We start from the raw sequence: 24,955 nt of genomic DNA on the forward strand, positions 1-24,955 counted from the left end.
AACTTAAGACAAGGCCAAGGACCAAAAAATGTCTGAAGATTTTCAGCAATACAAACGTGGGCTGACAATAAAAATTGCTATTAATGTCTGTCTTCATATTATCATATCCCAGTTCTTTTTATTTATTAAGGGCTAGGTGTCTAAAGCCATTTAAAATGATCAAACTCAAAATGTTCGTGAACCATCTGCTTACACTAGATTATTATTATTTATTGTTTTAAATAGCGCCATCATATTCTGTAGCGCTGTAGAATGGGAAGACAGGACATAACAAGTAGCATATATAGCATAACAATTTGACTTACAGAAACAACAGGTGAGGAGGGTTATAACTGAAACTTTTTACCAGTTTATAAACACTTTAGTTTATATTTACAAATCTGAATAAAAGGCATCTGAAGTCCTGAAAGCTTGTGTTATTGTACATCTTTTTTTCTATGCTGACTCGTCATGTTTGATTAAAGACCATCTTCTTATGGTACAGTGGGGCTATATTACCATGTAATTGTTTCAATTATGCAATAGCCACAATTAACCACTGGGTGTCTCTGTAAAGCCCAGTGTGCTTTACTTGAAACTGTAGCTTTTACTACAACATTTGTTTTTGTTACATAGAATACAAACAGAACATTTGGCAACAATAGCTGTGTATTGTTTCATAGTATTTGTGAGGCAAGAATCACTGTTCCACCGTGAAAAAAACAATTGCTTTGTATGAAATATACAGGCCAACGTCGCCATTCTTGAAGATTTAATGCCCACAAAAAAAAGGATTTCTGCAACTTAACACAGGCCATAGAGTGATGCCAGAGAGGCACAACTATGAACACTTCATATTAAAGTAACTATCCCATCTGGCAGAATTGAGTAAACTCATGGATTACTCCACATTTACATAACAAAGTTGCTTGTCACAGTCCCAGTATGATGAACGGTGGAACACAGCAAAACAGCATCATTTATAAGACAAAGTTTCTATTCTTTTATTGGTGAGATTTAATTTGAGCTCGGATAAAAAAAGCCTTCTGGCTTTTTGCAGGACCATAAACAGAGTGATCACACTTCTAAGAAATAGATTTTTCATTAATTATACAGCACCAACATATACTGCAGCGCTGTACAATGGTAAGCAGGACATAACAATATAAACAAAATGTAAGGAGGGCCCCGTTCAGATCAACTTACAATTTAGATTGCATCTATATAACACTTTTTTCTACATGTTGGTACAAAGGTAAACCACAAAGCAAATACAATTTCTCCACAGGAAAACAAACGGTTTAGGCGGAAGTGCCACCGCAGGCTTCCGGAGAGGAGAGCCTGAGGCCTTGCACAGAGAAAAACATTTTTTTTTACAATCAGCTTTATTGACTAGTCCACGAACACGCCACATATCATACGCGCCATAGGTTAAAATTGAAAAGAAAAGACTGTAAAACGAAATGCATGATAATTTGTTGGTAAATCACCATTTCAAAATATCATAACAATTGACAGTAACACAAAGTAAAAACGCACATTAATAAGACAAAACATAGAGTCAGAAAATACTAGGCACACTTTAAAAGCGTGTATAATGATAAGAGGAGAGTGTGTAATGACGTATTGTATACGACACAAGACATTGATAAACGGCTCGACCCCCCCAAAAAAAAGTATTGATGTCTTCTTTGCCACATCCACTATGTCGTCGATATTTTGACAGGTTAAGAATACGCACTGCATACCCCTAGTAAGAAGATAGGCAGCGCATAGCTTGTGACGTAATCAGCCATTCCAAACTCCCTCCTCCCGTGTAGCGGCGCGATGTCCCGCCTCATCAATGTGCGCATGCGCACAGGGCTGTCTCCCGCGCAGTCACTTTGCGCCAAGTGCGCGGCCGCCGCTGGGGGAGGGGGAGACTCACGTAAGCAGCCGCGGAAGGAGCTGGACCTCAACAGCAACCCCCACAATTAGACACCGACATTCCCTCCCACCCCCACGGCCTGTCCTCATTCACGCAAGCAACGGGCCCGACATGGCCGGAGCCCTAATGCTATCCGCCGTCCGAAGCAATCATAGAAGAAGGAACCGGCGGCAGGTTGGCTAGGCCCGTAATAGGCCTCGCCACATACTCGGAGCAGGGAACGTTTCGTCCTTTTATCCCCGCCGAACGTGGATTTCTTCTGTTTGAGTGCAGGAGACCCCGAGGCCGCCAGACAGTGCATCACTAGGACACCATTTCCCTCCTTTCCCCTTCTCTTAGTCTCCGTTACTCGGCCTCCTCTGCTGTTGCCGCTGTCCCTGGACTCCCACGTCCTCTCAGTGGGGGTAAATCCCCAGGAAGGTGAAGTCAACCTCCATTCCCTCGGATTTCCTCCCAGGGTCCAGCTGCCCTCCTAGGATCTTTTATTTGTTGTCTATAACACGTTAAATACCGCGGGCGGGGTGGTTCCTCTGCTCCTGTCTGGATTGTCTGTGGGGCACCATCATGGAGACCAAGACGATCGTGTACGATCTGGACACCTCTGGGGGTTTAATGGAGGTAAGGAGCGGTTTCCGGAATAATACGGGTTCTTTGGAAGATCACTTTATCGTTGTAATGTGAACTTTAAATGGGTGACAGGCATTGTGTACACAGATCGCTGCCGTTCAGTCTGTGTGAACGGTGCGTTCCTCCCCATGTGAATCACAAAGACCAAGTTTTGTTTTAACCGTTTCTGCGCCAGATGAATGTGTGCAGTGTCATACATACGCCTCCGGAACACTAATGAAAAGCATTCCTCTGCACGTACCCAGCGGGTAACATTTGCTAGTGGTATACAGTATAGAGAATGTGTGGATATATATGTATGTTTTGGTGTGTCTGCATAGTCAGTGTATGGCAAGGTTGTGCAGTCCTCGCCTCCAGGAGATACAATAAAGGTGGGAGGAGGCCACAGCTTTACAGCTCTGGCTTCAATATCGTTTCCTTCCAGCGTCAGTTTATCCTCCACCAAACCTTAAAATGCATATTGAGAGTTTTCTGCGTGGAAACCAAGCTTATGCAGGATGGTGTCTTTTAATGTGCTCAGGGTGATGGGGGGGGGGGTCTAGAGATCAGAGTTGTTGCTTAAGTCGTGCATGTGAATGTAAATGATGCATCTGTCCGATCCTATAATGGATTAATGCTGGGTCGCTTTTGTATTGCTAATATACACGCATTCCTTCAGTCGGTATTAAGCGTTGGTTACCATCTTATCCCTTTATGCAGACATGGCAAGGATGGGGCTGAACACAGGGTCGGCGCTGACATGCGCAGTAAGACCGTACAGTAACTTGGAGGGGGCGCTTTAGCTCGGTGCATTTCTTTGCATGTCACCCCTGTCTTGTGTCAATGCTAGTAAGGGAGAAGGGTGCGAGGGCACCGTGTATACAGTCTGTCATGCCGTCCATGTCAGGAGGGTATAGAAAGGGATCCGGGGGCAGTGCTTTTCATTATCCTAAATGCTCTCCCCCTCCTCCCTTGCCTCATCCAGCAAATCCAAGCCCTGTTGGCACCCCCAAAAAGTGAGGAAGGCGAAAAGAAAAGCAGAAAGCCGGAGAAAGAGCCACGGAGAAGCGGAAGAGCCACCAACCATGACAGCTGTGATAGCTGCAAAGAAGGAGGGGATCTGTTGTGCTGCGACCACTGCCCGGCTGCCTTCCATCTCCAGTGCTGGTGAGTGTAACACACGTAACATGCGGTGGGGGGCGCTGCTGCTCACTGTTGCAGACAGACGTTCTAGGTACTCCTAGAACTAGGGTCTGTCCCCCACCTCCCCCTGTGTCTTGATGCATTATGTCGCTGAATCCTCTACGTGTGTTTGGCTATGTTTTCGTAGCATTTCGTATGAGCGGTTATGGTTCTCTGCAGTTCTCCGCACACTGGAGTGCCTACTTCATTCTTTACACCAAGGCCAGTTATGTGAAAAACACTCCTCCTTTACCTCTCCCTTAGTACACGATGTGTAATATAAGCCCCGCGAACACTGCTTGCTCGGTACGATGGGCATTGTTTACGTTAAGAAGCATGTTATCTGTAAACACTGTCAGACGCGCCTGGGCTTTCGATCGGCTGCTGCACGGTGGGAGGGGGCACGGCGGCCGTGTTCATGGTGTCCTGTGATTTGTTCGGGGAAATATGCATCGCCTGTCGCCGCTCCAGTGAATTTGTTTAGCTTGCGGTCACATGATCTGCGTGAATAAGCTAAAGGGGTGTTCCCTTATAGCTGCCTAAACGTATATTTAATGCTGTCCAAAATATGATATACAGCAGCATGATGCCGTCCGACACCTCACTGAGGGTTAATGTAACCGCGGCTTTTATTCTGCCCCTGACCGGCTCGTACGTGAATGTAACAATGTATCAGTTGATGATCGCACTTGGCGCGATGATTGCCGTTCTGTTGGGTTACTTTGTTACGCCGTGGAAGTTCACCGGAAGCGGGTTTGTTTCCGATCAGCCAGTGATGGAGGCGCATGTGCTGTTGGTACACAGATCAGGACAAGGCTTGCAGTGTTTTTCTTGCTCTCTTTAAACTGCGCGTCCAGCTGTAGGGACCTAATCACTAAGCCCAGCTTTCCCTTTCTCTTGGGTTTGGGCTAAAGCTGGTGCTGCTTGCTAAATAAGGCAGGGAGACTTTTACTGCGGTGTAAAAGGCTGATTGTTTGCTACTTGGCTCACTTTGCACATTAAAAGCCTTGTGTTTTCTAGTCCAGATATGTTAATGTTTTCAGTAGGGAGCAACCATACCACTGGGGGACAGATTGAGTAGTGGAGGGAAAAGCCAACATTGTTGGGGTCTCCATTATTAGCTTTACTGATGGACCTAGTTTTTGTTTTAAATTCTCCCGTTTTTGTAAATAAAAGCCGCATTTATTTAAATTGTCTTTACGCTCTGGTTGGATAGCCCAATTTAGTCCAGTCATGTAGTTTTTCACTGATCTGTGCTCAATCTGCTAAAATGTGTTAGGAATAGCAGTGTATACAGTGTGTTCTGGATACCGGTTCATATTGTGACTTATCGTGGAGTATATAAGACGGCTTTCATTTTAGGGAAATGTACAATACTATGTGAATTACAACTTTGTTGACCGTCTACCATATTCTAAATATACTCTGGTAGTTTGTGCAGGAAGAATTGTGGTGAGTCTGCATTTATCTCTGCAGAGAGAGACTCTGGTTACCCCATTTGACCTCTGGAAGCTTCTTGGTTCCAGGGCAGTTATATAGAGATATTATCACAGTCAGCACAGTCACTGTCGGCCAGTAAGAAGGGCATTCGGAGGTTTACTCTTCTTATTATTATTTGGTTAGGGCTGTCTTTTCTAATTTTGGAATGCTATGAAGCCAAAGCTTTGAATCCTGATTAGAGTAATTTTCTGTAACCTTACTGTTTTGGAAGCATTATTGCACAGATCTATAGATGTCAACAGCCTTTTTGGAAGCATGAGTGTTATCAGAGTAACAAGGCTGCTTTTAATGTTCTTAATATGGTTATTTATGCCCTTCGGTAGCATGTGTTAATTTGTACTTCACCGTCAGCTTTTACATGAAGTGGTTTAGTGTAGCTTTATTGTTTGACTTTTATGTATTTACGTATAAAAATGTATACACAGAATCCACGTTTTACAAAATATGGCTGCACTCTGATGTGCTAACAAGATGTTGTATTTTATATTACATTGTATTCCTTCCTGGGAAACCTACTAATCCACCTCTAAGCAACTTAAAGGCATACATTTTTTTAAAAGTTTTGATTTCTACCATTTGCTCCTCTATTATACTCTTCCATCACTGTTGAGCTTCTTTTACTTTCTCCCCCAGCCTACATAGTGGCTTCTAATGCGATCATATTCTCTTCTGCTGAAAAGTTCTGTTAAATAAAGAACTGATGAGAGACGCAGCAGGTTCTCGCCTATCCCGAGCACTGTGCCTTCCCTTTCAGATTTACTGGGCCATACCATTTCTTTGAGCAAGGTTAATAGAGGGAGTTTCTCTAGTGGTATTCCTATGATGTTTATCACATCTTTTGTGTACAAGGGATATATTTCTAAAAATTAAACTGCAAATGTAATTTAATACCAGTAATAACTTGGTATCCCCTTTAAATTATTGTTTTCTGCTCCTTGCAATTGTTTGCCTCTTTTTTTTTTTTTGCACCCAACTGGGGCAGAAAGCCGCAGTGTACCATAACGTGTCGATAAAGTAGCTTTTGCATAAAGTTAGGTCACTTGCTACAAATATCACTCAAACATATTTTGTTGTAGCAGTTATGCACATTTTTTTTGTAATGACACTATTGTCATGTCTGCAGTACTATCTTGCTGCGTTTTCTCTCCTTGTTAGGCACTGCAATAATGTGGAATAAAATAAATCCTCACATGTCCTTTCTTACAGGAGACACTGCATACGTCCTCAGACCCTGGTGGCTCTCACTGAAGCTCCTTGGGGGTTATGAATTAAAATTGAGGGCTGCCATCATGAATCCAGAAAGCATAGTGTGCAGGATTTGTGATGGCAGCAAATAGGCAGCGACGTGGCAGGTGAGCAGGGTAGTAGTGTGTGTGTGTGTATATAGTGATGGATTCAGTGAGTGTGTATGTAGTATGCGTGTCCGTGTTGTATACCTGTATGTATAGTGCTAGTTGTGTGTGTAAATTATTTTGCCAGTCAGTATATCTACTGTATTGTGGTGCCAAATTCAGTGTGTCCATAGTGTTGGTGTCTATTTTTATATATTTATAGTGGTGGCTTGTGCGTGTGTATGGGTGTGGCGCTAGCATGTATTGTTTCCTACACACTCATGCTAATGCCATACTGTATGTCAGCATATACTGTTTGAGCGTAGAAAGCTAGCGTTCGAGCAAAAGGTGTTTGTGTGTCTGTTACTGTATGGTGTTAGAGTGTGTAAATGTATGTTAGTGTATGGCTCGACAAACCCTGGTGCCAGGTTGTAAGATCCAAACCATATTTGTTGACCCCTGGCTTGGTAAATACTTAAAATTAGTGGAGATCCTGCCTCTCTACGAGAGACCAAACTCCCTGACAATGCAGGAGTCACCAGTGAGTCTCTCCTTGGGATAGAGCCAAGATTACCCTCCATACAGGAAATTGCCGTTCTCCATTATCCAGTCAGTTTACCTATTCACTTGTCTTGTGTATTATTGGCTTTGTATTGCTTCATACGCTTCATGTAAACGTGATTCCATTTTGCGGATGGTGTACATATTGTAGCTAGCGCTGCAGACCTTTAACTTCATTCCGTGATCTGCATGTCATCGTCACCACAATAATATGAGATTTCCATAGTGCATTATTTTCAAAGGCATCTGCAGCAAGTCAAAATGTAGACGTATTTATTGCTATTTATGAAAAATCACATGCATGCGTAAATCTCTCGGCATAGTTTGTTTTGTGAGATGTGAGGGAGAATTGTCGCTCTTGTACCGTGATGGCTGCCCCATCAGTGCGGTACGCCGGGAATCTACCTGTTTCTTCTAACAAGCTTTAAACGTTCTGTTCTAATGATGTTCAGCTCAGCGAGTCCCAGATGGCCGTCCTAAGCAATTGATTATTCTAAATCACAACTGGATGATCTTCAGCAGCTCCATAGTAACAATGTCATCTTGTAAGAATGTTGGGGTATGTTACTGTATTAATCATTTGATGGCATATTGCGTATGAAGCGTGCTTACTGAACATCTAGAGAAAAAAATTCCATGAACTAGTTATTTACTGAATGTATTGGTTTGTCTTAGTCTTACCAATTTAACATCTGCATCTTAAAGTGATCATTTCTATCCTATCGTGTTCTAAGTAACTGCTGTCCACTTCTTCTTTTCCTGGGGAAAAAAAACACAAATTATTCCTACTTGGAGTCAAGAAGGGCCCCCCCTTCTTGACTCCCTTTTTTTTTTTTTTTTTTTTTTTGCCTTATTGTGAATTAAAGCAGGAAGTATATGTACAAAGGTTTGTCAAAACCTGAACTTTTTCAACCTAAATTACTATGTGTAAGCCTGTTGGTTCCATGTCTCCTCAAAACGCAGACAAAATATACTGATTTTCAGGCTTTCTATCTGAAAATGTTTTCTAGTGACACGCAAAGCACCTGTATTGTAGAAGTATCATAGTGATCACTTCAGACACAAAGGAGCTAATCCATCTAAACAGGATGGCTCTGTAGGTGGAATGGAGGCCGTACGACAAGCTGAGAACTCCGTGAGGATCACGCTATAGCAATACTATAGACATTGCTTGTAACCTCATCTGTCTATCCTGCGTAGGCTTCAATGGATATACAGTTCACTATTCGACAGGTTTTGGAAATACCCAATAAACATTGGTTGGTATGGTTACAAGGTCCGTTGTCACGTAGGATCTGGGAAATAATGTTGATTGGCCCTTAGCAACCGTTTACGTAGCAATTGGTTTATAGTGAATGTCAAGGCCCTCGGTTTCTGTTTTCTTTTAATTTGACAGTCGAACATGAGAACATCCGTGTCGGACTGCTTCTGTGCATGAGAACACCCCTGTCCAGGTTGTTCTAGGGAGTATTGGGGCCCAGTCATGTAGTGATGGCTCTGTGTTCATGCTGATGGCTCTTGCAAGTTATTCCATATTGCAACCTAATGGACATCTTTGTAAAGACAAAGCTGCTGCCAAAATTGCTTCACTGTACAAATACGCAGCGAAGGCATGGTGTGCTGTCACACGGATGATGTCATGCGGGTGTCATTGTCGCATCAGCTCCTCATTCACTGACCTAGTAAGTACCCAACTGATCAGTTTTCTGTGGCATTAAACCAGGTTACTACATTCTACATCGGGAACATTTTGTTTGTACTTTCCAGGCACCTTGAGTGCAGACCAGGTTTCCCCCATCCTAACAGAAGCGAAACGTTCTGATGTCTTTGCTGTTTAGGGTGGATGGGGGTAATTCTCATACACGTTCTGTGCCTTTTATGATCTCTTGTGTTGTGCCACATGCTACTACTAATTTTGACATGTTTGCAGTTTTTCTTGACAGAAAGTTTATAACATGTCTCAAAACAAGTAAGATAGGACTGTGAATGCCAGAATTCAAAATGGAGTTTCTAACACTGAAACTTTTTGCCGGTTCTGCAGGAAATCTTTGGGTTAGTTTAGGCTCTTTACGTGTCTGCGGAATGAAAAGGGCTGTATAGGTGGTCCTGCCCAATGCTGGATTTATTTTGTTACTTGCTCGTCGTCGTTTCTTGTCTACGTTGTGTAGAAGACGAAGAAGGCGAAATCATTCATCGAGCTGGGAAACATTTTCTCTGCCTTTTCATGCTTGGCACCGCGCTCAGACCTTCTGTGAGATTAGGATGCGAGTTTTCGTTTCCGTTGCGCTTGAGGACCCAGCAGCTTGATGAAATGCCGCTTACTGGTGACTGGGGGCCAGAAAGCCGTATTTCTCTTGCTAATGCTGGCACTTCTGATTCAAATTTGGGCAATTTAGCAGATTTTTTTAGCTCTGTTGCTGGCTGGTCACCATGCTGAGTCTTTATGTGGGAAAGTTACCTAAAATATCATGCAATAAAGCCATATGATTGATATGTTGATTTCACCACTTTTGTACATAACTTGTATTTTCATTTTGCTAATTTGCAATTTTAAATGTCCAAATAAGACACTGTGCGGCTAAATCTGATGCTTACATATTCCACCATACTCTGTAAACAGGGTATAACAAATAGTGCATCCCATACCAAGGCCTTTATATTACCATTAAGTCCTAGCAGTGCTTCAAGTTTACAGCTTTAATAGTCTTCTGGTTATATTGGATTATATGGTTTCGTGTCCGCATTGTGTAATCGCAATGACCTGGAAATGCTGTGGTCCAAGGAAGTGTTATCGTTGCAGTCAGCTTGTCGTCTGGCTCTACAGGGCCAACCATCACGTCCCCATCTACCCGGCTGTGTTCTGTAGACTAAGGAAGCCATTGTCTCCGTCTCATGAATTCTGTTGCATGTATAGACTTGAGTTTGGAGGCCGTGGGCTGGCAGCGGGCCATGCGGCTCCGGGGATATTAGTGGGTATGTTAAGCACTTCCAAAATGCTAACCGTGTCTTGAATATTCATGTATTGGTTACGCTCTAATAAATGGGGTCGATAAGTCCAAAGAAAAATATCAACTACATTTATTTAGGTGTCAGTAATATCTAGCGTTTAGACCGTGTACGATTCCCCTGCTGTTTACTTTTTGATCTGAGAAAAATACTGGGCTAGAAGGCTTATGAAAAAGGTCATCTGGAAAAGTAACCACTTGGTGGCCAAACTAATGTGCGTTCTCGAACACAACACACAACAAAATTAAAAGGCAGGTCCCGTGGAAATATAAATATTTTCCTTTAACATTAAAAGAAAATCCAAAGAACATTGAAGAGAATAAGCCAGGAACCTCTGTCATGTGACGAAAAAAAAAAAAAAACAGGCACTTATAGGTGGAGCCCAGAATGGTTTAAAATGTTTAAAGGTTTGTTTTCTGAATATGCTAGACTACCAGTAATGTTTTCTCTGGAACGTCCTTTCATTAAAAAAAAAAAAAAAAATTAACCCCTTAATGACAAAATGCATTGTTTTCAATGGGTTTAGGGACCGCCCATTGTCCTTAAGGGGTTAACTACTTTCACAGCCAATGAAAAGGCTTCTCTGTATTATATATATTGCGCAGCTCCCCCTCTTACGTTTGGCGCACAGCGTTACGTAGCCTTTGCGGCCTTTGTTTCCAGTGATAAACAAACTGGCTGGAGGACGCTTGCGCATGGGTTATGGATTTGCAACTTGTATTGGTTTGGGGGAAATGCAAATATTCACTTGTGACAGATGTCGGGCCGGTATGGACGCGGCTCAGCTGTGCGGCTTTTGTGCTTCACTGAACGACATGCCAAGTTTGCACCGACAGATGCAGAACGTGAAAACAGTCGTATTTGGGGGGGAAATGGTTTTCTCTAACATGGATAGCAATGTTTTCTACTAAACTTTAATCACTTGCAGGCTTACTTGTTATAATTCTATGGCAATTTATGGCTTTAGGAAGCAATGTTTTTAATGTGTGTTTGCCATCAGGGGTGCCATTTATTTGAAGTGATTAGTCACCTAACGGGATTAGAGTATTAGTCCCCCACCCTTTTCCCATGTTTAAAATAACAGTGAAAAGTTGATAACCTGAGCTAAAATCTGCTAGAACAACACTAAGCATTTCACTTTTGTTTAGCATGTAATGATTATTATTCGTTCCAACTTTCTGTGTAGTATGTGTCTTCCTTGGTGAAAAGGACAGAAATGTAATGTTGCTCCCCTTATCTGTTACGTTGTGTTCACATGTATATACTTTTCTCTTACAGCAACCCCCCTTTAAGCGAGGAGATGCTGCCCCCGGGGGAGTGGATGTGTCACCGCTGCACCATTCGCAGGAAGGTAAGTCATTGTACTAGCAAAGTTATTAAACCTTTTATTAATCCTTCATTTTTTTTTTTTAATATATACATGCCTTGCATATCTTAGCTTTTGCCCTCTCTGGAATATCCAAAGCACGTGCTTGGAGCTTTTATGAAGAAGGGCAATGAAATGCGTTAAGTTACATATTGTGTGCTATAATAACTCTGCCATGCATGGAGCGCTTAGTTGTTGCCCATCAGCTTGATTATAAGACTTTTTTCTGAAAAATCAACCTTGTCTTTTACTCAAACCTCGGATAGACGCTCCGATATAGCACTTCTGCCGAATCAGAACCCTACTATAAGCCCCAGGACGTGTATACGCACTCACGTGCATTCAAAGACTTGCAACGCTGAGCTGCGAGCAGGCATGCGACACGCATAGTAATAATCTCCCCCAGTCCTGCCCATCACTCTGCTCCTCTTAACAAGTTGTGGAGAGGAGCCGCTTTAAATAAGGGCATCTTTATACTACATATCCCATGATTCTCTTAAGGTTGACTGAGGATCGTGGGACATGTTTCCCTCCTCTCTAAGCAACTGACAGGCAGATGTGTATACAAGATTTTGTACACATGTTATATGAATTCAATTACCACCTCCACACACTACTGTACATAATGTATAAAATGTTTTTCCCCATTCGGTCATCCTATATTTTTGACTTTTTCTTCCTTTTGATAAGATTCAAAGTAATCGTATAATAATAGGGTCATCTTATAATTGGGCAAATGTGTTATGTTGTGGTTATACCATAAGGGAGAATTTCTGATTTATTCTTTAAAGGTCCCAAGCTGTGTTGTTTTGTTTTTTTACCCTTTGTGAAACCCCTGCTTGGCTTTAGCGATAAACTTGATATTCCTTTTTAGAGTTGCACGTTTCAGATATACCAATTTATTATTTCATATGTTGATTTTCTGAAAATAAATTTTCAATTGAGAGCAAGTATCGCATAAGACGTGTCCTCCAGGGCTGAAAAATAATTTCTTTTCAGAAGACACAATTTTTCCTTTGTGACAATTAATTGGCCTAAATATTTTGAAGATTTGCAGTCTTTTGATATTGAAGGTACAATCCTGTTGACGGTAACATATTTGTTAATGCAGTAACCCAGCATACAGTTTGATATTTACACAAACACTAAGCGCTGGATTTTTATTTCTTGTAGAAACGAGAGCGTAAGAAGGAGCTGGGCCAAGTAAATGGCCTGTTTGATAAGTATGGAAGGAGGACGGTGTCGCCAACCAGTGACTTGGATTTCTCGGAACGTGCTGCTGGCAGCTTCCGGGCTCTTGCACAAGCCAGGATGCTGGAGAGAAGAGTGAGCCGTCCTGGCACCCCTACATCTAGTGCCAGCACCGATACTCCCATTTCCGAGCAGAATGATGTGGATGAGGACATGATCGATGTAGACGATGAGCCCCCTTCTCTGGAAGCAGAGTATGGACATTCTCAGCTCAAAAGACCCTTTCAGCTCCTCATTGCTGCTGCCATGGAGAGGAATCCTACCCAGTTTCAGCTGCCCAACGAACTTACCTGCACCACAGCACTTCCAGGTCAGTCCCGGGAATCTGTGTGACGAATATGCCTCACAATAGAGGACAGTGCCAGAATTAAGGCAGTCTGCTTTAAATTTTCCTTCTTGACCGGGAAAAGTGTTTAAATGGGTTCTTGGACGTGTGGATAGGCTGTTCATATCAGGTTAAGAGTAAAAAGGATAACTTTTATACTTATGGCAATCAACCAAATGATCCAGTTGGCAGAAACATTCAATTGGTGGCTATGATAAAACCACCTTCTCAGCTGTGTCCCGTAGACCTTTATTAGGCATAACCTCCATTATACCGGGAGGAAAAATATTTACAGTTGCTTTGAATACAATTATGTTACTTGTAACTGGGGAAAGGCTTTGAGTCTGAACACCAAATGGATAAATAGGGTACTTTTATATAAGCTTACCTTAACACATTGAGATGAATTGTATATGTTTTGTTATCCATTCTAGCATCAGCTTGGCCATATTCTCAATATAAGCTGTTATTGGGTACCCCACTTCCACTCCTCTTACCTCCTCAAACAGGGTAGATTCAAAATGATTGTCATGGCTTCTAAGCTATTTTCAAAGGCAGTTTAAAGTTGTCTGTGGATAAAAATGATTTTTCTCTGAGTGTAAAATACAGCGTGCTATAGAGGTGTGTTGCATAGCATATAGATGATGTTTATCAGCACACATGGAGGCTGCCATTGTTATCAGTCATGTGATGTTTTGGGTGACTTTTTCTGCTCATGCTAATGAAGTTTGTTCCTCTGTAGACTTTAAACATACTGTCCTTAATGTAGTAAAGGCTGACGATTCTACTGTTTGCAGTTTACTGATGAGTGAGTGTGTTTGGTATATTTGGTTAAGATAACTTAGCTAGAACCCAAAGAAATGGCTAACTATACAGCTGCCTGAAAACATATTATGCAAAAACTATAACTGTTTAATGAAAATGTGATACTAGTAATGATAAAAAAAAAGATGGATGTTCCCCCTTAGTGTCTGCAGAGAAGTTTATAGTTAAAAATCCCTTCGCCTGATGTTTCTTTTCCACAGGCACCAGCAAACGGCGTAGGAAAGAGGAGATGACCGGAAAGAATGTAAAGAAAGCACAGCACGAGTTGGACCACAATGGCTTGGTACCTTTGCCAGCTAAAGTCTGTTTCACTTGCAGCCGGTACGAACACTAAAATCTGACGCCTTGTTTCGTGTTCATAAAACACATACTAGCTTGACATGAAAACAAATAGCCCCAAATGTTTTATTTTATATATATATATATTGGTGTGTGTGAGATTCATTGTAGCCTCTTTCTTCCTAGGAGCTGTCGTGTGGCACCTCTTATTCAGTGTGATTACTGTCCTCTCTTATTTCATATGGACTGCTTGGATCCACCCCTCACTGCCATGCCCGCGGGCCGCTGGATGTGTCCCAATCATATTGAGCACATTGTGGTGAGTAGTGTTTCCCTCGCCTTCTCTTTAGAACAGTGCCTAGACTTTAATTTGTCTGTAAGCAAGGGATTTTGGAGTCTATTCACTGAAGGGACAGTTGTTTGGAGAGTTGTGATTGACATGGTTCATTATAAAGGGGCAGGACTTGCAAAAGTCTGCAGTAAGGATGACTCATGAGAACAAATCTTACTGACTTATCTATACATTATACAGGGCCTGCAAAGTGATTCCTTCCTGCAACAGAAGCTCACTGGGATTGGGCCTTCATAATGTAAAGCGAAGTCAAGTAGTTGAACTCTCCCTGTAGTGAATAGAGCCAAAAGTGTCAAGTAACTGTTGGAGTAAACATTTTGCTTATTATTGTTTTTTTTTTACATTTCTACAGTTATGTCATGTTGGGTTTGTGTGTGATTGTATATGTCATAAATAGTATATATATATATATTTCACCCACTGCAGCTGAACCAGAAGAGTATGACCCTGAGTAATCGGTGCCAGGTGTTTGACCGATTTCAGGACAGCATTTCGCAACATGCGGTGAAGCTGGACTTCCTGAACCGCATCCACAAAACACACCCACCCAACCGAAGGGTGCTTCCGCAGGCCAGAAAACATACGGTTAAGGTATGCAGATAATCCTAATGCCATTAGAAAATATTATTTATTAGATATATATTATTACATGTATGTTCTCTCTGGAAGTAACCTTTGCCCCTTTAATTCTCTCTAGGTTCCTGATGCTATTAAAGCGCAGTACCAGGCCCCTCCGCAGCTACTGGCTCCTGCAGGAATACGTGATGGGGAATTGATTTGTAATGGTGTCCCAGATGAATCCCAGAAGCACCTATTGCACTCTGAGCACTTAGCTAACCAAGCAGAGCAACAAGAGGTAAGTTGGTTTTAAGTGTTTTAAGTAAGCTTCCCGATACGTCAAGTATAGTTTGCTTAACCAAAGTAATGTTAATGGGCAATTACATTTGCATTTATGCACAATATAGAAAAAATAAGAACGAAATCTGACTAGGAACACTAGGAATTTTGCTAAATTTCATTTATTGTAACCATTGGGTATATATGTGTAGATTTATATATATATATCTGAGGCATTATCAAACACTTATCTACATCCACCAGACAAGCCAGAAGACCTGCTTTCCCCACAGAAATGTTGTAGTGTTAGAGACATACACATAATTACATTTAACTCTAACCAAGTTTTATCTTTTTCAGTGGCTCCGTAGTGTGGTTGCACTCCAGTGCAGCATATTGAAACATTTGTCTGCTAAGCAGATGCCTCCGTCCTGGATCTCGGACGACGTTAACACGTTGGATGTCAAACCGGTTATTGCACCCGATGGTTCCGTTTCCAATTCTCACCAGCACACTGATGGCAAACCCCTTTTGTCTACATCTTTAGAGCTATGTCATAGCAGTCAGTCAACATCTTTACAGGAAGAAACTACTTATGTGGGAAAACCGCGCCTCTCAACTACAAGTGGCACCTCAAATGGACCTGCTGCCACTGAGTCCAAATCAAATGGCCCTCACGCTTACAGTGTTAGCCCTAATGCTACAGAGCAGTTGACTGACCCTCAACGTCTGACAGGAACAGGTAGTGTTATATCGGTACAGACTCAGCGACAAGCACGCCCTCGATCGGGCACTCCTCCAACATCCTCCATACTCCCGAACCATGCGGTGAAGACAGAGAATACATTGGGGTCTACAATATGTACACAGCGGCTACCAGTGCCTGCTGTCACCCCCCCTAGCTCTTGCACCAGCCCTGATTTCTCTAGCACTTTGTTACGGAAACCTGCTCAAGCACAATTTGGCCCTTCGCTTAACCAACTTGACGCCAGGCCAGTGGGATCCCCTCTATCCGGTACCAGGGCACTTACACCTCCCCAGGCTGTAGCAGACATAGTGACCTCGGCTGCTTCTTGTACCTCCAGGCTTTGCGCAGCAACGCCACCTGCAGGTGAGTGACGTGACTTGGTAAAATGCTGACGTCAGAGGGTTATTCACTAAATGTATTCTAGTTTCAGGTTTTAGTCACAGAGATCTGTGTGTAACAGGAGTGGGACATTTTGGAGTCTTTAGCATTTATGAGCTTTTAGGGTCTCGGTTTCCTTCAAAACTCACAACAGTTGGTGAATATATACCATAACTGAAGAAAGTTAGCTTTTTAACATGGTGGGATTGAAAGAATCAAGGAGAGTCAGCAGATTCTACATATTTTTATTTTTGCCTAACAATCTTTAATACCTTAACGACCGGTGACGTAGGGGATATGTCATGAAAAACTGGGATACTGCTGAATATAAAATACTATTTATTTTCTGCAGTCACATTTTCTGGGCAAGAAATAAAAAGCAACATGCAGTATTTGTGTGAAAAAAAAACACAAAAAAAGTTGTCACAAATTTAGGAAGAGAACAGAGGTAAAATGACTGCCTGAGAAGTGTCAAAATAGCCCTAGTAAAATACCCAGGATTGCCTTCTTTTCACTAACGTATACTTTTTTGGGGAATACATATACTTTTTATGCTGACAAAATAGAGGTAAATCCCCGGCATATGAGGTCGTTTCTAAAGCAGAGCAATTTCATAGGTCTTGGCTATTTTTGTCCAATTGGCTGTAGATATGTAAAAAAAAATTAAATTTTACTCATACAAAATGTCTTGCATTAATATATATGGTTTCAAAAGAAAGCCCAAAAAACATTTTTGTGGGTACTATCAATTCACCATAGCACCATCTTGGAAAATAAAACGCTGAAAACTTTTACTCTACGCTTTGGAAGGCATAATATAAAAGTTATGGGACTTAAAGTCCAACCTGTTACGTAGTCACAGGCTCGCTTTAAAGGATATCCGACCCACCCTATAAAAGACTGCAGCTTGTTTATGGAATAATGGCACGTCTGGCTCTGCTTCAGAGTTTAAAGAGCCATCAATGTTATTACTAGTGTAGATGGATTTATCTCGTACTTGCGTGATCCTTTCCTTCCCCGTTGGTGTATGAGCAGATTGTCTCTGCAGGCAGATACTCCGCTGCAATATCTGTGTTTGTATTTAGATACATCTCTTCCACCCGCAGCTTCTGTCATTTGTTTTGACAACTTGTAGTGTTTGTTTGGCATCATAGGACCGACCGGCTTGGAACAAAACCCAGTTCCTACAGTCATCTGACTCAAATAAAATAAAGATTGCACTACCAAAGGGAAACACAACTAAACAAGTGTGTTAAAAAGCATCGGCACTTCACAATCACACAAATTAAGAATTGGCTATTACATTGGCCATCGTTCTGAGATCCACCCTCTGAGAAACTCTGTGTGGTTCATATACGCCCCAGCAGATGGTGCAATTTTAGCTTTGTTCTGTATTAATGTATCCGATAGTATGTTTTTGTTAATCAAACAGACCTTCCAGCCATGTGGTGTTTGCAGTGTATCCCAGAATATAATAGCTATAGCCTACCCTCCATCTTTAGATTATATTGTTAGCAGGACTAAACTGTGATGCTAATCGTTAGCAACCTGTTAGATCCGAGCGACAGACTTTCTCCCTGCGATCTGCCAGCCTTACGGATGAAGAAAACTAGATTTCAAGAGCAAATTTCTTTCTGTTAACAGTGTCAGGCTCACGCTTCCATTTTAGAGGTTAGCCTATGGCGAGAGTCCTTACCGTCTGACTTTCAGAATGAATTCCACAAGTCTTGGCCACATTTCTATTGCTGCCGGTAACTTTATTAACCCATTTGTGTCACGAGATTTCAGACATGTCGTCTAAAAAAAAAAACTTGCTCGATGATCAATCTATTCTATTATTTAATGCTCCCGGCTTTTTTCGGGACACAATGGATACCATATTTATATATTTGACCCATCATTTAGTATGAAAAATAAAGTAATGGAGTTGTTTTTCTGTAATACACTCAACACTACATGTATACAAGTGTTTGCTGAAAGTTTGTCCTGTGTGTCAAGTTCTCCTGATGTAACGTGTGTTTAGATTTGATCTGCTGACATCTGCTCGGATTTGGTTCTTCAACCCTATTGAAAACTCTTATGGTCGTTTACTGAACTTTCCTGGAATTTAGTTGCTTCTGGATGGAAGAGAGACATGCCAGCGCAGTTTCAATAGCTTTTCTTCTGCTGACATGTGAACTAATTTGTTTTTATTATGTTTGTTTTTTTTAAATAGATGGTAAAGTCCGGCCTAGCACATTACTTATTGATTGTGCTTCAACTGGTCCTTCAACAGTTAACTCTTCAGCTATGATGGAGCTGACCAACTCACTCAGAACATTGATGGATGGAAATGGAGGTGAGTGATGCTTGTGATCTTTTAATGCATAGGACATTCGCCTGTCTCATTTGCTTTGCATATACGTCTGATACAAGAGCTTTATTATTTAGGGTGGAACTATATAACGGCATTTCTGATTTGTAAATATTTGCAGATGAAAAGTGCTAACCAATTCAGAACTCACTTTTTTAGTAATGCCCTTTGAATAAAAATGATATGCTTAAAGTACATGGTATATGTTAACCAGATTTGGTCTGTTTTGAATGGAATTGTATTGACTTCCAGTACAGTTTATCGAACATCTGTACCCAGACCATCAGTAGATCAAACTTTGTTTTAGGATGTGACCATCAAGAAAGCAGAGGTTCTGGACAGGGCTCACAGTAATTTTGTGGCTTAAAAAATAGCTTCCAAAAAGTTTCTCCTTGCTTCATTTCAGTGGTTCAGAACAGTGATCTGACCATCTGGGTTTGCTTCTTTTTGTTTCCATCAACACTTTGTTCTAATTTCAGAAATCCAAATAAACTTGTTGGATGAGAAGCTGGTAAAGTTCCTGGCCATGCAGAGAATCCAGGAGATCTTTTCAGCCAAAGATCATCCTGTAGCAAGTGCAGCCCGTCCTCAGCCAGCTCCGTCCCTAAGCAATCACTTGGAAGGTGAGTTGAGTAGAAAACTAGATGGTCAGCAGATTAGATGTAATGTGAGGTGGCTTTCCTTCTCTGTGTAGGAGGTAGATAAGAGGAACAGTCTTCCACCATTGAAACATGTATGGAGTAGTTTTAATGCTACCATAATTATACGACAAGACCACTGATTAGGGTACATCTGGAAAAAATGGGCATGCTTGCATTTCTGCTTTCAAATTTTGTATCTTTGTTGGATACATGTTTGTGCGTCTTCCCACAGTGGATTGTGGCCCCTTCGTATTACTTTCTGTCATCCTCTGTGTTCTGTTGTGCACATTTCGGTTATTGTTTATTCACCTATTGCATATTTATTTAAATGCCAACAGCCTGCCAGCTGTAATGGTAGAGGTTAATACGGTAAGGGAGTATGTATATATGCTATAGGCATAAAGCTATTCTGGCTCAAGACCAAGGACTGATTATGCTCAGTCTTTACATCAGAAAAAAATGGGCAGACTAGATGAATCGAATGTTTGCAGATAAACACTTTTATTTGCAAGCAACTGTTTTCCACTATACACAGTTTTAACCCTTTCAATCCCTTTTGGTACCTCAAGTCCCATGTCGGTTCAGCGATTATTCTCTTTTCCTGTGAATAGTGTACCCATGTAACCTATATATTGTTTTTTCAAGGAGAGATGGAGCTTTCTTTTGATACCATAGTTAGATGATTAGCTGAAAATTTAGAATGAGAAATTTAATAAAAACTAATGAAAATTAGAAAAAAAAAAAAACTTTTTTTACATTTTCCCTCTGAATCCTCACAAAATTAGGTAAAGTGAAGGAAAATCCCCTCCAAGTTTATCAATTCAGGTGTCCTGATTTCAGAAATACCTAATTTATATAGAATTTCCATACTTTCCCAGCACCTGGGAACATACTATAAGGTGTACATTTTTTGAAGAATTTTTATGCTTAACGGGTTTGGGGGTTGTGAACGGGGGCAGGAGGGTTATACTGGGTAGATGTTATGCTAGAGCAATGGTATGTAAGATTTTTTTATTATATTTTTTTTTTTTATATATATCTATATTTTTTTTTAAATGGTAAGAGGTCCTCTTAGGGACCTCCTGAACATGTTGTTAATGCCAGTGATGTCACAATGACATGACTTACCTCACTTTATTATTATTTTTTTAATTATTTATGTTTTAATGATTTTTTTTAAATGACCTTTTTTTTTTTTTTTTTTCGTTTCAGGACGGGAGGGGGGTGAGAGACATGGTTTCTCACTCCCCTCCCTGCGATCCCCCTGCACCGATCACACTTTGATCTCTATGCAGATCCTCACAGACGTGCATAGAGATCGCAGCGTCTGTGCCTCATCGGAGGACAGGATATCCCCTGCAGGGGGGTATCCAGTCCCTCGATGAACTTCCAGGTTACGTCAACTGTGACGCAACCCGGAAGGGAATGCGCGATCTGGCATTTTAAACTTGTAAAAAGTTTAAAATGTAACAGCTTTCCGGGTTTCAAACGACAGCCTGATCTCCCGTGCAGCGGCAGGGATGTGTCCCTGTTGCTGCAAGAAGGGCTGGACGTACCGGTACGTCCATAGGGGATTCTTGGGATGCTTTTTTTTGGATGTACCGGTACGTCCATAGGGGATTGAAGGGGTTAAAATAGTCCATAATTTCCTGTCATCTATTAACACCTTTCTATTTCATCTTATTACAGCCCAGAAAAAAGAAGTACAGGCCCGGGCTGTTTTCTACCCTCTAATGATGGGTGTGGGGGCGCCTGTCAATATGTGCTACCGGACGCTCTATATTGGCACAGGTTGGTGTTTGTGGTGAGGTTCTTCGAGTGTAAATGGGTTTGCTTCTAGTCTGTACCTAGACCAATGTTATTGGTGTGGGGCTTTAGTTGTGCATCTTGTGTAAAAGATACTATCTTAATACAAATGTGATCCCTTGGATTGAACTTGAGTCAAGCAAGAACATAATGTTTCGTCCCATAGCAAATATAAATGCAAAGGTTGTATTTCTTATACAATAAGTGAGTCACTTAATAGAACTTTATATATTATATATATAATATATATATATAAACGGTTTTAATGAGATTCATGTTTAAAGGAATAGTCATGTAATTTTTGTTTTCCTTCTGGCCGACGTTAGAAGTCCATCCAGCCCCCTAGGCTCTAAAATGTTTTATGGAATGTTTATTTCCCCGAGCCTTTGCAAAGCTTTGGGAGGACCCGTCATATAAAAATAACTTCCTAATTTATCTGATGATAGCTTTGTACCTATCAGGATGATGTCTAAAAAGTATAAATAGTAAAGCCTATGCGCTCAGATATTTCTCCCCTCTTTCTTTGCAGGAGCAGACATGGACGTGTGCCTTACAAACTACGGTCACTGTAACTATGTGTCTGGCAAGCACGCCTGTATTTTTTATGATGAAGTAAGTGTATGTCCACATCGTCCTTACTATACTAAGTGTGAGGCTTTAAGTGTGACGTTAAAGAGTGACTTTAATATTAAAGGGACACTGTGATGTAAAAATTACCAAGTGGATGAGTACGGTGTCTGGTCACCCCATTGCAGGAAAACCTTGAAGGGCTGCTTCTATACAATGTGTTCTGACACACCCCCAGGAATAAGATGCTGCTTTGGATCAGTAATTAGTGCCCTTGACCGGACCACATCTCATGAGGTCATCTAATTTGTTCCTCCCTAAAAACACTCCTACTTTTTAAAAATTAAAGGAAGCCACTTGGACAGTAACAGTGTATTTCATGTTCTATATATTGTTCTTCTCTCCTCCCTTTTAGAACACAAAGCATTATGAGCTGTTGAATTACAGTGAACATGGAACAACTGTTGACAATGTGCTCTATTCCTGTGACTTTTCAGAGAAGGTCCCCCCTACCCCTCCCAGCAGTATTGTTGCCAAAGTTCAAAGCGTAATAAGTAAGTCATTTGCTTAGTTTTGTTCAAGTTTAATTTCATATTTGTGAAAACATTGTCATTTCTCCGATGGTCCGTGGCACCAGTAAGAAATTCACAGAAAACGTGGTCATCAATTCATGAAATCCTTTCCGGGTTGTTTTCAAATGTACCCTGGGGCTAGGGAGGAATGCATTGAGCATAAAAAAGCCTGTGCATGCTTAAGTAGTATTACACATGCTTCTTACACCTAGCAAGGTTGCCAAGGTGAAATGATGCTTGTCACGTTGAAAGAAATGTTTTATTGAGTCAAACTCTGGCTTTCTTTTCTTTATGCTGGCTATATGTATTTGTCAGCAGATGGACTAGCAGTGTGTTAAATATGTGGTTCTTAAGTGTTAAAGGAGCATTCCATACATTGATGGGTTGATGCATTTAGTGTTGCATGTTTACGCTCACTACCTTTTTATAACGAGTGTATTTTTTTCTTTCTTTCCCTAGAGCGCAGTAAAAGCCAAAACCCAGAGCCAGAGGCTGTCAAGGAAGAGGAGGTTATGCGTTCTAAGGCACAAGGTCCTCATCAGCAACCGTGCAATTGCAAAGCTAGCAGTTCTAGCCTCATTGGGGGAAGTGGAGCAGGCTGGGAGGGAACTGCCCTTCTGCATCATGGCAGCTACATCAAACTGGGGTGCATTCAATTCCTCTTCTCAATCACAGATTTTGCAACAAGGCAACCTAAAGCTGAGAGTGATGCCTTGGCACAAGACCTGGTATTAGAAGACAAGGTGTCTGTGAAGTCACCTCATCAGGTGCCAGTCTTAAGATCTAACTCTGTTCCTTAGGAGCCAAACACTAGAACTCTTACGAGACAAAAAACTCTTCCTGAACTAAAACTTTACTCGTCAGAGCAAACATGTCCAGTGGCCTCCTGGGATCCCTGTTTTGGCCAGAAAGAGTTTGCACATTTGCATGATATGAAGAAACATCACATTTTAATTTTTCCCCCCTCTCCTTTGCTCAACTTTTAGGGGCATTTGCACATATATTTCTATCATACATTTCATATATTATAAATATATATAAATATATATTTTTTTTATTGTAAGACTCACAGTCCTCCCCAGAGCAGATTTACCCGGACACGATCAAAGAGTTGGAAGACTTTCTGCAGACCGTGAAAAGTACATTTAGAATTTTTTTTTTCTTCATGCCATTGTAAATTAATAAAGACAACAACAAACTTGTTCTGTTTTGTGCCAGTGACCATTCTATATAGAACTATTTTCCTCAGAATTGTATTTCTTCTTAATTTGCAACATTTAACTGAAAAAAACAGTTTCAATGGAAATAAAAAAACACCGGTTCCCAAAAACCTTTCTCATTTTAACTATGTTTGCAATAAAATTAGCTTCACCCAGACAGCAGGAACAGCATTGATAATTTTGTACATACACAACAGAAGGCTGCCTTTGTTTTTCTTTCCTAATATTTTTAAATGTGTACAGTGCTGCGTGTGATGCCTTTGGCTCCTGTCTGTTGTAACAAAACATCTTTTGTCGTACTTGTCTGTCACTGTTATTTTGTTTTTCCTTTTTTTATTTTTATATATATATTTTTTTTTAATTATTGTAACACTGCCACTTCTTGTGGAGGTTGGACAAGCTAGATTTCATTGTAAATAATTGTATTGTTTTAGATTTTACAAAACTTTTTTTCCTGTATTCTGTATATATATAAAAAATGATTCTTTCTGAGATTGTGTGCTATAGCTTTTTGTGTTTTATTTCTACTTTCTCAAGTTCCTACAGATCAAACATTTCTGATATGATACTGTCACATTAGTCACGGAAAAAATGGCAAGTATTAAAAGTCCCAGGTATTGGGACTTTATTAATGAGCTAACCCTCTGTTCCAATATTAACTTGATTCAAATATCTATTGTAGTGAAGGCAACCGGATGGTGTAACAGCCTTAGTTGACAGCATTATTAAATGTTTTAGTAAAGGTATTATAAGTAAAGTTTAGCAGTACTTGAGCAGTCATTTCAACTGTAGTATACTAGTTAGAGAATTTGAGAGGAGGATTCTGATCCAGACTCTGAACAAAGATTAATTCTGAGATTGGATTAAAATGCTGGGCCAGGTTCTATTGCCTTCTGGGAAAGTGAGAGCTGTTAGAAGCTGTGCTAGTGTATCACTGAGGTAACTGCTATAGGAATCTGAGAGGAGAATCTTGAAGAACTTGGGTTTCACCAGAGCGCTGGCAATAATTCTCTACACAGTGTTATTTGCATCTGTTGGATCCTTAAACTGCTCTGTTTCCTGGTATTCTGAGTTTCAGAAAGATTTTGAGCAAAGCTCTGCAGCAACTCTTACTGTCATGAAATAATTTGATCATGCTTCATCTTGGCTTTTTCAGTACTTCACATAGCTCCTGACCTGTAGCTTACTGTAGTCTTGAAACGTTTTGTTAATGCATCATTTGAACGACTAAGAGTCTTTCCAGAGTTTATGCCAAACGTCTATACACTTCAGGAAGTGGTACTTCCTACCATTGTCCTCATCCTGCCACCAAGAAAGAGAAAGGGTTGTGTTGTTCAGATATC

General features: G+C 40.9%; 1 protein-coding gene across 1 annotated transcript; it reads left to right on the plus strand.

Annotated features, from left to right (window-relative positions):
- The first annotated feature begins 1,840 nt into the window (after positions 1–1,840).
- Positions 1,841–23,680, plus strand: PHF12 (PHD finger protein 12). Its single transcript, XM_053457057.1, has 15 exons — positions 1,841–2,524; positions 3,498–3,679; positions 11,371–11,443; positions 12,632–13,019; positions 14,060–14,180; positions 14,325–14,457; positions 14,917–15,081; positions 15,188–15,346; positions 15,688–16,438; positions 18,669–18,791; positions 19,286–19,429; positions 21,137–21,238; positions 21,783–21,865; positions 22,236–22,374; positions 22,852–23,680. The coding sequence occupies exons 1-15, from the start codon at positions 2,471–2,473 to the stop codon at positions 23,190–23,192; spliced, it is 2,958 nt and encodes a 985-aa protein (XP_053313032.1). The 5' UTR covers positions 1,841–2,470; the 3' UTR covers positions 23,193–23,680.
- The last annotated feature ends 1,275 nt before the right edge of the window (positions 23,681–24,955 follow it).

Source organism: Spea bombifrons, chromosome 2 (assembly GCF_027358695.1).
Source record: "Spea bombifrons isolate aSpeBom1 chromosome 2, aSpeBom1.2.pri, whole genome shotgun sequence".
NCBI classification, from domain to species: Eukaryota; Metazoa; Chordata; class Amphibia; order Anura; family Pelobatidae; genus Spea; species Spea bombifrons.